Here is a 16,141-nt window from a genome sequence, read left to right as displayed (position 1 = left end):
GATTGAATTTTTCGAAGAGGTGACTAGCTCTGTAGATGAGGGCTATGCATTTGACAAAGAACACTACAGCACAGGAACAGGCCCTTCAGCCCACTAAGCCTGTGCCGATCATGTCGTCCTATCTGGACCTGTATCCCTCTATTCCTGCCTGTTCATGTGTCTATCCAGATAAATCTTAAATGTTGCTAATGTGTTCGCCTCAACCACCCCAAGTGGCAGTGCTTTCCTGCACATCTTCACTGAACATTCCCCCCCCGCCCCCATTACCTTGAACCTGTGCCCCCTTGTAACTGTCATTTCTATCCTGGGAAAAAGCTTCCAACTGTTCATCTTATCAAAATTTTATAAACTACTATCAGATTGCCCCTCAGCCTCCATCTTTCCAGGGAGCACAATCCCAGTTTATTCAATCTCTCCTCATAGCGAATACCCTCCATACCAGGCAACATCCTGATAAACCTTTTCTGTACTCTCGGCAAAGCCATCATGTCCTCCTGGTAGTGCGGCGACCAGAATTGGACACAGTATTTCAAATGTGGCCTAACCAATGTTTTATACAACTGTAACATATTTGCCAACTTCTATACTCAATGCCTGGCCGATGAAGGCAAGCGTGCCATATGCTTTCTTCACCACCTTTTCCATCTGTGCTGCCACTTTTAAGGATCTGTGGAAGTGTACTCCCAGATCTCTGTGTGTGTCTATGCTCCTGATGGTTCTGCCATTTATTTCTGCCTGGTATGGAGGGTATTAGCTACGAGGAGAGATTGAATAAACTGGGATTGTGCTCCCTGGAAAGATGGAGGCTGAGGGGCAATCTGGTAGTTTATAAAATATTGAGGGGCATAGATAAGATGAACAGTTGGAAGCTTTTTCCCAGGATAGAAATGACGGAGCTCCCACCTGAATTGGATCTACCAAAATGCATCGCCTTGCATTTGTCCAGATTAAATTCCATCTGCCATTTCTCCATCCAATTTTCCAGCCGATCAATATCCTGCTGTATTCTCTGACAATCTTCATCACTATCCACAACTCCAGCAATCTTAGTATCATCTGCAAACTTGCTAATCAAACCAGCTACGTTTTCTTCCAAGTCATTTATATATATTACAAACAATAGAGGTTCCAGCACTGATCCCTGTGAAACACCACTGCTACCCTCGGTCTTCTATGGCCAAGCCAGTTCTGAATCCATCTAGCTAGTTCACCCTTGATCCCGTGTGATTTAACCTTTTGCGCCAGACTTTTCTCAGGGTCCTGAAATGAGACTTTTTTTTTGCCTGTTTAACTGAATCCAACTCTGACTTCAAGGTTGCCATCTGGACAGCTAGGAACAGTGAGGACCAATGTGGAGACAGCCATGCACTGGTGCAGATTACATGAAGCATGGTCTATTGATATTATTGCTAGACTACAAATCCAGAAGCTCAGCTAATGTTCCCTGATTCAAATCCTGCCATGGCATATGGTGGAATTTGAATTTTTAAAAAAATCTGGAGTTAAGAATCTACTGATGACCATGAACCTGATTGTCGATTGTCAGAAAAAGCCATCTGGTTCACCGATGTCCCTTTAGGGAAGGAAATCTGCAGTCCTTACCTGGTTTGGCCGACATGTGACTCCAGAGCCACAGCAATGTGGTTGACTCTTAAATGACCTCTGAAATGGCTGAGCAAGCCACTCAAGGGCAACTAGGGATGGGCAAAAAGTGCTGGCCCCCATGTCCCACGAATGAATAAAAAGATATTGGCACTGATGTGTCAGTTTTATGTCCAAAATGTAGTGATTTATACCCTTGTCCAAATAATGGTTATTGAATATTGTCGATGCCAAAAGGATTTGTGGTATCTGTAAGCAGGAAACTGGTTGAAGAACCAATCTATCAGTTTGATTTCTCACTGAGTCTCACAAAGGCAACAAAGATATACAAATCAGATTTTAATTGTGTACAAAAAGCACAATAAAGATTGGAAAATACATATGGGATTAGGAGGTAAAAGAAACGGAGACAAAGTTTTCTTAATTTGAAGAAAAATTTCCAATACTAACCTCTGAAGGAATAAGGCTCGTAAAATTATATTCCCAGGGTCGGAGAGGTTATGCCGCAGTAATTATTATTTAAACACGCGGTGAAAATTTTATTTATTTCCGAATGCACCAGCTCTAACTTTTTCTTCCATTGTCGTAGGGAAACAAGTGGGCAATTAATTAAGTTAAAGTTTATTTATTAGTGTCACAAGTAGGCTTACATTAACACTGCAATGAAGTTGCTGTGAAAATCCCGAGCATTTCATTCAGTGCCAGGTCTCTTACAGAGGAGACTGCAACAGCACCCTGTGAGGGACAACAATTATTCCATTTCTGTGTTTAAATACATATGTTTGGACGCCAGTTTGTTGCCTGTTAGCCTCACCTTCATGCGAAATCCCTTCCAGTAAAAAAGTGACTGTAGATGTCACCTTTGGATTGCAAATTCAAAAGATGACAGTCCCCCCCCCCCCCCCCTTGTTCTCATGAGGACATCTTTCAGCGTCTGGAGGTGTCTGTTGCGATCCTCCTAATCTAAATGACCTTCGAAATGGCCATAGCGGCAGCAAAGCAGGTTCACTGTCACACTCTGGCTTTGACAGTCTCTTGTTTTCTGACGCCTCAAGAATCCGCTGGCTCCTTTCTATTGTTTTACACCAGTTTGTGAAACCGTGGCCTGTCAGAGTGAGACTCTCCGAGTGTTGGTGCTGCTCCTCCAAGGAGGGGGGCGCTCTGCTCTTTCTGAGGGGGGAGGGCTGACGTTCAGCCGGGCGCCGCTCTTGGAGCTGCTCGTAATTGTTGGCGTCTCCGTGGAGTTGGCGGCACGTGGGAGCGGGATTGCAAAGCGCCGGGAGTTTAAGAACCTTCCAGAAACCCCGAGAGCCCGCGGAGAGGGAGCGCCCCCCCCGGAGCACCGAGGCCCCGCAGTCAGCGAGCCGGCAGCTGCTGGTTGAAAGTCGGGACGTGAGGAGAGCGGCTGGACAATGGGCCCGGTAAGGCGGCTGGAGTTTGGCAGGAGAATCCCGAGTGAAGTTGCCCCCAGGCGGCGGGCAGGCCCGATGATGACTGAAGCTGACACTTCCTGCTGAGAGAGGGGCAGGGACGCCATCACGGTCCCCTCCCCCTGTTCCCCCCTCCCCCCTCCCCCCTCCGTCCCCCTCCCCCCCCTTCCCCCCTCCCTCCCCCTCCCTCCCCCTCCCCGGCCCCCTCCCCTCCCCTCCTCCCCCTCCCCTCCCCCTCCGTCCCCCTCCCCCTCCCCCTCCGTCCCCCTCCCCCCCTCCCCCTCCCCTCCCTCGTCCCCCCCCTCCCCCTCCGTCCTCCCCTCCCCCCCTTTCCCCCCCTCCCTCCCCCCGTCCCCCCCCTCCCCCTCCGTCCCCCTCCCCTCCCCCTCCGTCCCCCTCCCCTCCCCCTCCGTCCCCCTCCGTCCCCCTCCCCTCCCCCTCCTCCCCCTCCCTCCCCCTCCGTCCCCCTCCCCTCCCCCTCCCGTCCCCCTCCCCTCCCCCTCGTCCCCCTCCCCTCCCCCTCCGTCCCCCTCCCCTCCGTCCCCCTCCCGTCCCCTCCCCCTCCCCTCCCCTCCCCTCCCCCTCCCCTCCCCTCCCCCTCCCCTCCCTCCCCCCCCTCTCCTCCCCCCCCCCCCTCCTCTCCCCCCTCCCCCCCCCTCCTCTCCCCCCTCCCCCCCCCTCCTCTCCCCCCCTCCCCCCCCTCCTCCCCCCTCCCCCCCCCTCCTCTCCCCCCCTCCCCCCCCCTCCTCTCCCCCCCTCCCCCCCCCTCCTCTCCCCCCCTCCCCCCCCCCCTCCTCTCCCCCCCTCCCCCCCCCCCCTCCCCCCCCCCTCCTCTCCCCCCCTCCCCCCCCCCCTCCTCTCCCCCCCTCCTCTCCCCCCCCTCCCCCTCTCCCCCTCCCCCTCCGTCCCCCTCCGTCCCCCTCCCCCCCCTCCCCCCCCCCGTCCCCCTCCCCCCCCCTCCCCCCCCGTCCCCCCCCGTCCCCCTCCCCCCCCGTCCCCCTCCCCCTCCGTCCCCCTCCCCCTCCGTCCCAGCCAGCAACGCTGAGGACCTTTAAACAGCAAATAGAGCTCATGCGCTCATTGCCCACAAACTATTTATTATTATTTACTTATGAGTCACAAGTAAGGCTTACATTAACACTACAATGAAGTTACTGTGAAAATCCCTGAGTTGCCACACTCTGGCGCCTGTTCAGGTACACCGAGGGAGAATGTAGCATAGCCAATGCACCTAACCAGCACGTCTTTCGGACAATGGAAGGAAACCGGAGCAGCCGGAGGAAGCCCACAAGGGGAGAACGTGCAGACTCTGCACAGGCAGTGTCCCAAGTCAGGAACTGAACCCAGGTCCCTGGCGCTGTGAGGCAGCAGCGCTAACCGCTGTATCACCATAATCACATTTTTGAATGGACCTACCTTATGTTAGTTGATCTTTTTCTACACCCTAGCTGTGACCAACACGACATTCTGCACCCTCTCCTTTTTCTGTGAATGGTATGCTTTGTCCGTATAGCCCGCAAGAAACAATACATTTCACTGTATACTTATGACAATAATAAATCAATTGAATTTAACTTTGTTATAGCTATATTTCCAGAGAAAAGGAGTCTCTCAATTGGTAAATACTTAATGAGGAGGCTTGCACCAGGAAGGTTTAAATTGATTTCTTTTTGTGTGAAGCCCTTTGAAGTTCAATAGATCTTTGTTAAAAATCTATAACTGCTTAGCATTTGTTATCACACTTCAGATAATTTGTTAATATGGTTTCATAGAATCCTGTATATTAGGCCATTTAGCCTATTGAACCTGCACCAACAACAGGCCCTATCTCCGTAACCCCTGTATTTACCCTGCTAATGCCCCTGACACTAAGGGGCAATTTAGCATAGCAAATCGGCCTAATCCGCGCATCTTGGACTGTGGGAGGAAACCAGAGCACCCAGAGGAAACACATGCAGACATGGAGAATGTGCAGACTACACACACGGTCACCCGAGGCCAGAAATAGAACATTACAGCGCAGTACAGGCCCTTTGGCCCTCGATGTTGCGCTGACCAGTGAAACCAATCTAAAGCTCCTCTGGTCCCTGGTGTTGTGAGGCAACAGTGCTAATCACTGTGTAATTTTACATTTTTAATCTTGCAAAATGAATCGTGCTTATTAAATTTGATTTTGCAATGCGCTTTTTCTGCAGCAGATGTTTTGTGCAGTTTTTGGTCTGCAGTGACGGTGTGCCATGGTCACAGCTGCTTGCTGGTTTCTCCTGCGCTACACAGTGCTGCTGCTGAGCCTCAATGCAGCTGAATCTGGGAGGGAATTCTACTTTCAAGGCAACCAAAATTCTCACCATGGGGGTGATCTTGGTGGAGTCATCAAGTTTTACTACACAATAAAGGCCCTATGGCCCATTGTATCTCATGATGTGGAGATGTTGGCGTTGGATGGGGTGAACACAGTAAGAAGTCTCACAAAACCAGGTTAAAGTCCAACAGGTTTATTTGGTAGCAAATACCATAAGCTTTCGGAGCGCTGTTCCTTCGTCAGATGGAGTGGAAATGTGCTCTCAAACAGTGCACAGCTACACAACATCAAGTTACAGAATACTGATTAGAATGCGAATCCCTACAACCAGCCAGGTCTTAAAGGTACAGACAATGTGGGCGGAGGGAACATTAAACACAGGTTAAAGAGATGTGTATTGTCTCCAGACAGAACAGCTAGTGAGATTCTGCAAGCCCAGGAGGCAAGCTGTGGGGGTTACTGATAATGTGACATAAATCCAACATCCCGGTTTAGGCCGTTTAGGGGCGGCACGGTAGCACAGTGGTTGGGGCGGCACGGTAGCACAGTGGTTAGCACTGCTGCTTCACAGCTCCAGCGACCTGGGTTCGATTCCCGGCTTGGGTCACTGTCTGTGTGGAGTTTGCACATTCTCCTCATGTCTGCGTGGGTTTCCTCCGGGTGCTCCGGTTTCCTCCCACAGTCCAAAGATGTGCGGGTTAGGTTGATTGGCAATGCTAAAAAAAAAAAAAAATTGCCCCTTAGTGTCCTGAGATGCGTAGGTTAGAGGGATTAGCGGGTAAATATGTGGGGATATGGGAGTAGGGCCTGGGTGGGATTGTGGTCGGTGCAGACGCGATGGGCCGAATGGCCTCTTTCTGTACTGTAGGGTTTCTATGATTTCTATGATTTCATGTGTGCGGAACTTGGCTATCAGTTTCTGCTCAGCGACTCAGCAGTCACGGGCATTCAGCCTTGGATCTTCAGGTAAGCGTTCTCTAAGGCGGCCTTCACGACACACGACAGTGCAGAGTCGCTGAGCAGAAACTGATAGCCTAGTTCCGCACACATGAGAACGGCCTAAACCGGGATGTTGGATTTATGTCACATTATCAGTAACCCCCACAGCTTGCCTCCTGGGCTTGCAGAATCTCACTAGCTGTTCTGTCTGGAGACAATACACATCTCTTTAACCTGTGTTTAATGTTCCCTCCGCCCACATTGTCTGTACCTTTAAGACCTGGCTGGTTGTAGGGATTCGCATTCTAATCAGTATTCTGTAACTTGATGTTGTGTAGCTGTGCACTGTTTGAGAGCACATTTCCACTCCATCTGACGAAGGAACAGCGCTCCGAAAGCTTATGGTATTTGCTACCAAATAAACCTGTTGGACTTTAACCTGGTGTTGTGAGACTTCTTATTGTATCTGTGCCAGCCATCAAAGACCTATCTACTCTAATCCCATTTTCCAGCACTTGGTCTGTAGCCTTGCATGATATGGTATTTCAAGTGCTTATCTAAATGCTTTCTAAATGTTGTGAGGGTTCCTGTCTCTACCACTCTTTCAGGCAGTGATCTCCAGGCTCCCATCATCCTCCGGCTGAAAAAATCCCTCCCCAATTCCCCTCCAAATCTCCTGCTTCTCATCCTAAATCTATGCCCCCTGATTATTGACCCTCCTACTAAGGGGCAAAGTTCTTACCTATCTACCTTATCTATGTCCTTTATAATTTTGTATACCTGGATCAGGACCCTCCTCAACCTTCTCTGCTATAAGGAAAACAATTCCAGTCTAATGGATGCAGCACAAGAGGACAATAGTTGGCCCATTATGTCTGTGCTGACTATTTGAAAGAGGATTTACCTGGTGCCTGCATGATGTTCCTTTTCAGATAATAATGCTATTCTCTTTTGAATATCTTGATTGAATCTGCCTCTACTATACTCTCAGGCAGCGCATCCCAGATCCAAACTCATTTGCGCATGAAAATGTTTCCCTCCTGTCACCACTGCTTCCTTTACCAGTTACCTTAGATTTTTCCACCAATGGGAATGTTTTCTCATCTATTCTGTCCAATTCTCTCATGATTTTGATTATCAAATTTCCTTCTCAGGAGGACAATCCCAACTTCTCCAATCTGTTATACAGACTGAAGTTCCTTATCCCTGGAGCCACTCATATTCCTTTCTGCACTCCCTCCAATACCTTTACATCCTACCCAGACAAGTGTTTTATACAAGTTTAACATAACTTCCTTCAAGTTGTAATCTGTACTCCAGGATGCCATATACCTTAGTACCTGGGTGGTATGGTGGCACAGTGGTTAGCACTGTTGCCTCACAGTGCCTGGGTTCAATTCCGACCGTGGGTCACTGTCTGTGTGGAGTTTGCACATTCTCCTCGTGTCCGTGTGGGTTTCCTCCAGCTGCTCCAGTTTCCTGCATTGTTCCAAAGATGTGCAAGTTAGGTGGATTGGCCATGCTAAATTGCCTCCAAGTGTCAGGGGGATTAGAGCGTAAATATGCGGGGTTATGGGGATAGAGCTTAGGTGGGATTGTTGTCGGTGAAGGCTCATTGGGCCGAATGGCTTCCTTCTGCACTGTAATGATTCTATTTTTAAAAAGTCATCCTGCCTGCCATCTTCAATGATTCTGCAGTTATACACCCAGCTCCCTCTGCTCCTGCACCCCCATTAGAATTGTACCTCTTATTTCGTATTGTCTCTGTGTTCTTTCTACCACACTTCACATACTTCACACTTAACTGCATTAAATTTCATCTGTCACTTGTCAGTTATTTCAATAAACCTGCCTAATGTTGTAAAGTTCTACATTATCCTCCTCATTGTTTACAATACATCCAAGTTTTGTCATCAATTTTTGAAATTGTATTCTTTACACCAGGGTCTAGGCCATTATATGAAGTAGAGTAAGAAGTCTCACAACACCAGGTTAAAGTCCAACAGGTTTATTTATTTGCTACCAAATAAACCTGTTGGACTTTAACCTGGTGTTGTGAGACTTCTTACTGTGCTTACCCCAGTCCAACGCCGGCATCTCCACATCATTATATGAAGAGCAGGGATCCTAACACCAACCCATGTGATTTTAGATTTTGATTTATTATTGTCACATGTATTAGTATAGAGTGAAAGTATTGTTTATTGCGTGCTATACAGACAAAGCATACCGTACATAGAGAAGGAAAGGAGAAAGTGCAGAATGTAGTGTTACAGTCATAGCTGGGGTATAGAGAAAGATCAACTTGATGCGAGGTAGGTCCATTCAAAAATCTGATGGCAGCAGGGAGGAAGCTATTCTTGAGTCAATTGGTATGTGTCCTCAGACTTTTGTGTCTTTCCCAACAGAAGAAGGTGGAAGAGAGTATGTCGGAATGCGTGGTGTCCTTAACTATGCTGGCTGCATTTCCGAGGCAGCGAGAAGTGTAAACAGTGCCAATGGATTGGAGGCTGGTTTAAGCGATGGATTGGGCTTTGTTCACGACCCTTTGTAGTTTCTTGCGGTCTTCGACAGAACAGGAGCCATACCAAGCTGTGATACAATCAGAAAGAATGCTTTCTATGGTGCATCTGTAGAAGTTGGTGAGAGTCGTAGTTGACATGCCAAATTTCCTTAGTTTTCTGAGAAAGTAGAGGCTTTGGTGGGCTTTCTTAACTATAGTGTTTGAGATCCGACCCACTATCAACCCACCAAACAAACTTGGCACTTCTGTATAAATTTCAAAACCCGGAAAAGAACAGTTTTTTCTCACTGGGCCAATTTCTTATCCACGTTACTACTGTCCCTTATATTCGATATCTCAAACAATGACGAGACGGAGTACAGGGATGAGATAGAGAATCTGGTGAACTGCTGCGGCAACAATAATCTCCCCCTTGATGCCAATAAAACAAAGGAGATTGTCATCGACTTCAGGAAGCAGAGTGGAGAACATGCCATCAGACTTTTGAATGGACCTACCTTGCATTAAGTTGATCTTTCTCTACACCCTAGCTATGACTGTAACGCTACATTCTGCACTCTCTCGTTTCCTTCTCTGTGAACGGTATGCTTTGTCGGTAAAGCGCGCAAGAAACAATACTTTTCACTGTGCTAATGCATGTGACAATAATAAATCAAATCAAGTTCTAACTTTGCTCACAAGTCTGATGAAGGAGAAATGGTCGAAAGCTTCATATTTTTGGGTGTCCAGATCACCAACAACCTACCCTGGTCCCCCCCCCCAATGCCAACACTAATTAAGAAAGCCCACCAAAGCCTCTACTTTCTCAAAAGACTAAGGAAATTTGGCATCTCAGCTACGACTCTCACAACTTTTACAGATGCACCATAGAAAGCATTCTTTCTGGTTGTATCACAATTGTTATCGTTCCCGCTCTGCCCAAGATCGCTAGAAATTACAAACAGTTGTGAAAGTAGCCCAATCCATCTTGCAAACCAGCCTCCCATCCATTGGCTCTGTCTACACTTCACGCTGCCTTGGCAAAGCAGCCAGCATAATCAAGGACCCCACACTCCCCGGATATTCTATCTTCCACCTTCCGTCGGGAAAAAGATACAAAAGTCTGAGGTCACGCATAAACCGACTCAAGAATAGCTTCTTCCCTGCTACTACCAGATTTTTGAAAGGACTTACCTTGCATTAAGTTGATCTTTCTCTACATTCTAGCTATGACTGTAACACTACATTCTGCACACTCTCATTTCCTTCTCTATGAACGGTGTGCTTTGTCTGCATAACGCGCAAGAAACTACTTTTCACTATGCTAATGCATGTGACAATAATAAATCAAATCAAGTTCTAACTTTGCTTACAAGTCTGTTGTATGACACTTTATCAAATATCTTTTGAAAGTCCATGTACACCACATCAACAGCATTACCCTAATCAACCTTCTCTATTAGCTCTTCAAAAGAACTTCAGGTTAATTAAACACTATTTTCCCTTAACAAATCGTGCTAGCTTTCCTTAATTAACTTGCAATTCTTGTTTGCAATGGTTCCCCACCACCAAGGTTAAACTTGCTGACCTGCTATTGCTCGACTTATCTTGCACCCTTTTTTGAATATGGGTATAACATTTACATTTCACCAGTTCTCTGGCACCATCCCTCAATCTAAGGAAGATTGGAAAATTATGGCCAGTGCCTCCACTTTAACTCTCACTTCCCTTAGTATCTTTAGATGTATCTCATCCATTCGTGCATTATCAACTTTGGGTTGTGGCCTCCAGGCTCCACGGCATTGTATCTGGTAGGGGGTTACACCAACGATGCACTGGGGAAGCCCCCCCCCCCCCCCCCCCCCCCCCAAGAAGTTCTATGAAGGCAATTGAGCCTCTCTTAGCAGGGTCCCTTCACACTAATCCCTTCTCCACTGCTGCTCCCCTGGGGGCTCAGTTTTGCTCTAGGAAGATTTCCACTGGACCACCACCAGAGTGGTGATGACTGCCAGAGTAAAGATTGTGATGACTTGCCAGGTTGGTGTGCCCAGGAGAACTTCCCAACCCCCATGGTCCCCTATCCACCGCAAAATATTCTCCTGGATATATCCCGGTCCTTCTTTGGTGCCAGGTCTCCTTTGTCGCCACAACATCATTTTTCCATGTGACTATCTGCACCTGAAATTCCCCACACTCTATTCATTCACTTACTAGCAAAGTAATCCTGATTTATACTGTATTACTTTCCCCCATTATGCTGAACCCACCTAATACTTTAACTGCTTCCTATCTAGTACTTCCTGTCACACCCAATATTCTGTGAATCTTAGTCTTCCTCTCGAGCAATATTACATTTATATAACTTGTATACTTAACAAACATTTCAGCATATGCAAGAAGGAGTGGTTAAAGCTGTATCAGTGCTAAAGTATTACCTGCATTTATTTTTAGTGGTCATTATGAACTCTCAATATTTTTGCAAGTATTTTTCCATTCTTTCCTTCCACACTTTCCTCATCTGAAGTTGTTGGATGTTTGTTTGGTAGAGTTCCAAGTTGCTGTTTACCACTAAGATGTTTCTCATGATTCACATGTGAACCATTTGCACGTTGGCAGCTGTTTGACCTCAGCAAGCATTGCTGCTAAATTTTATCTAGTTCTCGCAAACACCCTACAGGAGTCACTGAATAGTGATTAGAAACGTAAAATCGGTTCCTTTTTACATCTGTTCCTCGGGCACTGGGAGCAGTTGTAGTATCCCTGTTATTATATCGGCTATGATAAAGTAACTGCACAAAAAAAAGCCTTCCTTTTCTGTAAGGTTACTTTCTGAATAAACTTGCTAAGACATCTGTCTGTATGTCTCATTTTTAATCTTGAAAGTTAACATCTGTCTTCTGTTGCAGAGGAAAAACACAAAGCGAGTTCCCAACTTTCGTAAGCTGCTGAAAACTAGCAATGTAAAGCTTGCAAATAAATTGAAGAATAAGCAATATAAGCAGCAAAGTGTGGCAAAGAAATACAAGAAAGAACAGAAACAGCTTCGACAAGCTGCTCGAGATGTTTCAGCCAGAACAGCGAAGCCATTGGATCAGCCGAAGAGGAAAAGACCAGGCAAGTTCCATTGTCCATGTTGACTTATGCAGCACATTGTATAGACAGGACCATGGATTATAGTGGCTGAATAAGTCAAATTTCAATTTTATTAATGGTATTACAGTTTTTTTTTTGCTATATACTTGGAAATTATATTCTATCCATGTAAAAAAGCATGTATAGAATGACTAATAATATCAATCTGTATGTTCGTTTAAAATTGTTAATTTTGCTCACTTGAGGATTCAGTTCAATCAATCCATGCTTTAGTTATTTAGTTAGTGGGTACAACAATATTATACTTTGGTATAGTGACGGCCCTGTTCTTATTCTTTATCACAAAGTAAAAGTACAGAATACCTATTTAGTATGAATTGAATGATGCAAATTCATTTGTATGAGAAATAGTCAATGGGTATTTGTTTTTTTAATGTTGCAAATTGGCATTGTATAACCGGCTTCTATTTCTATAAATGGACAGAAGGTAAATGGTGGGAAAGAAAGATGGATTGAGAGACAAAAAAAGAAAAGCAATTAATCTTTTAGAATAGCCAACAATAATTACAATTCTGAAGGAATGAGACCACATGTTTGTTAAAAATACAAATTTTAATTGCCAGTGAGGTGATTTGGCAGTTATCAAGGCCAATTGCTCTTTTAAAAAATCATTTAATATTTGAATTCTGGACCCCATCTGAAAACAGCATGATTAATGGGTAACCAGTGGTTAAGTTTAGCAGCTTCGCTTAGATTTCAATGCCAAAACTATCAGCAAAGCTTGTGGAAGAGCAGGACAAGTTGGATAGCAACATCTGGATTTCTGCATTTGACTGCAGATGTGAAGACTCTCGGAAATTGCTATCTGATTTAGTCCATAATAATGAGTGCTGTTAGCCTTGCTATTATTGCTACAAGATTCGTGACATTGTCTTGTGTACGTAGTTCCTGCAAAAGAAAACCTTGATCCATTGCAAATTATTAACCAGTTGTGTTGTCCACATACATAAATAGATGAGGAAGAGGAAGAGGTGGAAGTGGAAGTTCTTCCTTTAGATATGCTACAGGATGATGACTTAGAATATATGCAAAGCATGGGTCAGAGGTCATTTTTTCTCAACAGGGATCTACATTCAGGGTAAGATTTTTATAGTTTCATTTTTCACAATTTACTGTGCTGATTCACTATACTATATGAGCTATTGTATCATGAAATTGTCTCTAAAGTAAGCTGAACATAAACTCCAACAGGTTTTTGGCTGCTAATAAGCAGCTCGTCCTGCTTCGTTTTTAAAAGTACTGTTGTATTTTTTTCTACTCTTTCCCAACTCAGTGTGTGAGCCTCCATCAGGAAATTGGAATATTTCATGTTTCTTTCATTCCACAAATTGTTCTTTATATACATTTGACATTCTTTATTACTTGCTGCGTCCACTATCTCTGCAGCTCTCTTTCAAAACCTGAGGAAGTTGTCAGCTTTTAGTCCCATGCATTTTTCCAGCAGTTGTTCTCTGATTCCAATCTACCTGGGCCAATACCTTTTTCAATTCACTAAAGTTAAGTATTTTGTTTTTGGTTATACTTTGATCTTTTTCATGGATTTTCACAGTAACTTCAGTGTTAATGTAAGCTTACTTGTGACGCAAATAAATAAACTTTAAGCTTTATTATGAACCTGATGCTATGATCATTGTTCCCCAAATGCTCCCTTACTGAAATATCCTGCTGTTGCATCACTTCATTCCCTGGAACTAAATCAAGCAACACCTCTTTCTTTATTGGTCTGAAAATGCACTGATCAAGGAAGTTCTCTTATACACATTGCAGCAATTTCTCCTCCTCATTGAACTTTACACTGTTGTAATGCCAATCAAGATAATTGAACTTACCCATTATTGCAACTCTACAGTTCTGCATATTTCTATAACTTCCTTGTAAATCCACTTCCTTATTGCCTTTCTGTTAATAGGTGGCCTGTATAGGTTGAGTATCCTTTATTTATCTGTAAATCTAAAAACCAAACGGGTCTAAACACCACACTTTTTTTTGAACCTCATTGACCCTTAGTGCAAGAAGTCCTAGTTGTTTATGTCTGCAGTGCACTTGCGATTTTTGTGGTGAACATGTCAAAGAAAATCTTTTTCAGATACCCTATGGTTTATTATTCAGTGATGCATCTTACTTTTCTAGCCATTTTATTTACTTTAGACAATAGTTAACCTAGACTTGGGGTAATGCAGTGTGAGTTTATATGTAACATACAAAAACTGAAATTATTTGAAATCCAAAACAAAATCTGCCCTAAGGGCTTTGGATAAAGGATACTAGACCAGTAATATACACCCATTAGTGCAACAACTTCTCAATTGTTCCTTAGTTCTGACCAAATGCATTTTGCCTTTGGCCACTCAACTACATCTCTTTCCTGTGCTCTAATATTTTCTTTGATCAATATTGTCTCGACCCCTCCATTTCTTTCTTTCCCTACCTTCAGCCAGGAATATTAAGTTCAAAGTCCTCCCCTTCTGTGAGCCAGGTCCCTTATTCACACTATGTCTTGGTTACATGTAGTGACTTGTCTGCAGTTTACGAATCTAATTCACCACACTACATGCATTCACATACCTGCGCTGCAATTCCATCTTGGATTACATCACATTTGCCCTTTTCTGAACCTCCTATTTCTGAACAATTCCTTAGTGCCATTCAACCCTCCCTGTCCTCTGCACCTTATTTCTCTTCTCTGTTTTATCCAGTTGCCCATCCCCCTACCAAATTAGTTTCAACTTTCCCCTACAGCAATAGTTAATGAGGTTAATTTTATGTTGGATAATTAAATAAGTTTGGTTTTTCTAAATATAAAGCACTGTGAAATTAGTCTCAAGCACTGTCTGTGGAATTACTTTAACTTCATTGAATCCCTACAGTGCAAATTCAGCCCGTCGAGCCTGCACCGACAACAATCCCACCCAGGCTCTATCCCCATAACCTCACGTATTTGCTCTGCCAATCCCCTTGACACTAAGGGGCAATTTAGCACGGTTAATCAACCTAACCTGCACATCTTTGGACTGTGGGAGGGAATTGGAGCACCCGGAGAAAACCCACGCAGACATGGGGAAAGCGTGCAAACTCCACACAGTCACCCAAGGCCGGAATTGAACCCAGGTCCCTGGCACTGTGAGGCAACAGTGCTTGCCACCGTGCTACCCAAACTTGATATATTTAGAAGATTTGTCTTTTTATTGTAAGTGCAAATATTTTATGTTTTCTCCACAAGTGCTGATCTCTCTTTTATGCTAAATATTTGACCTCAGGTAACCTGGGGCTTGATGTAATTGTTTGTAATATTGCAGTGAACCAATCCATGTCAAAAAGCGTAAGAAGGAAAATGTGATAGAACAGTATGAAAAGGTGCCAAGACATTTACAGACTGAACCTTTAAAGCAGCTTATCCACCTCTTGCCTATCAAAGACAAACGGGGCATAATTCCTCAATCAATAGAGAGACCAAGTAAGAAAATACTATTATTTGTTCCCCTTTAATGCAAGCTTGGTAGTGTTACATTTTATTTTTACTAAGCGCACTGGTTAAGTGGAATGATCACTGGTGAATATAACTCATTAATATCTGTTGATCCCCAACATTCAATGATAAATGAGACTTCACAAAGGAATTAAGATTAATATTGTATGATGCGGTTTGGTTAATGGATGTTCTTCAAAATAATGGAGAGAAGTCCATTACGTTGTAACGGTACTGTAAGAGAGAAGCTTGTAAAATGTCCTTTAGTTTTATGACTGCTGGATTAGCAAAAATTGCTTTTTCGTTGATTTGCATTTTGATTATAAATTGGATTGTGTTTGTCATGTGAAAGGTACTAAGTTTGGAATCACATTTATATGGGTTGTTGCATCATCAATTCTTAAAAAGCCCCAGTGCACTTAAATTGGACGCTGAACCAAGGAGCAGAAATTAATAAGAGTGGCTAAAAGTTTGGTCATTAATAGGAGCGTAAGGCTGCTCTTAAGGAGGGAAGGGATGGGATGGACAAAGGGGTTTAGGAAAATTCAGAGCATGGATCCTGAAGTGGCTAAAGGCAGCCAATGCTGGGATGAAGTGGTGGGATGCAGATGAGATCACAGTAAGAGGAATAGAAAGATTGGGGTGAGGTGATTGTAGCACTGGAGGAGGTTAAAAAGATGAGGGGAGGTGATGCCATGGTGGGGTTTAAATATGAAGATATCCTCTTGAGGTGTTGTAGGTCAGGG

General features: G+C 44.6%; 1 protein-coding gene across 1 annotated transcript in view; it reads left to right on the top strand.

Moving 5' to 3' along the window:
* The first annotated feature begins 2,510 nt into the window (after positions 1-2,510).
* noc3l (NOC3-like DNA replication regulator) overlaps positions 2,511-16,141 on the top strand; it is a 58,789-nt gene continuing 45,158 nt past the window's right edge. Inside the window, exon 1 of the mRNA XM_078223539.1 lies at positions 2,511-3,023. Within this exon, the coding sequence (XP_078079665.1) occupies positions 3,015-3,023 (9 nt within the window). The 5' untranslated portion in view covers positions 2,511-3,014. The remainder of the gene's footprint in view (positions 3,024-16,141) is intronic.

The sequence above is a fragment of the Mustelus asterias genome, chromosome 11, assembly GCF_964213995.1.
Source record: "Mustelus asterias chromosome 11, sMusAst1.hap1.1, whole genome shotgun sequence".
Taxonomy (NCBI): domain Eukaryota; kingdom Metazoa; phylum Chordata; class Chondrichthyes; order Carcharhiniformes; family Triakidae; genus Mustelus; species Mustelus asterias.
This window is presented reverse-complemented; position numbering and strand designations above follow the sequence as displayed.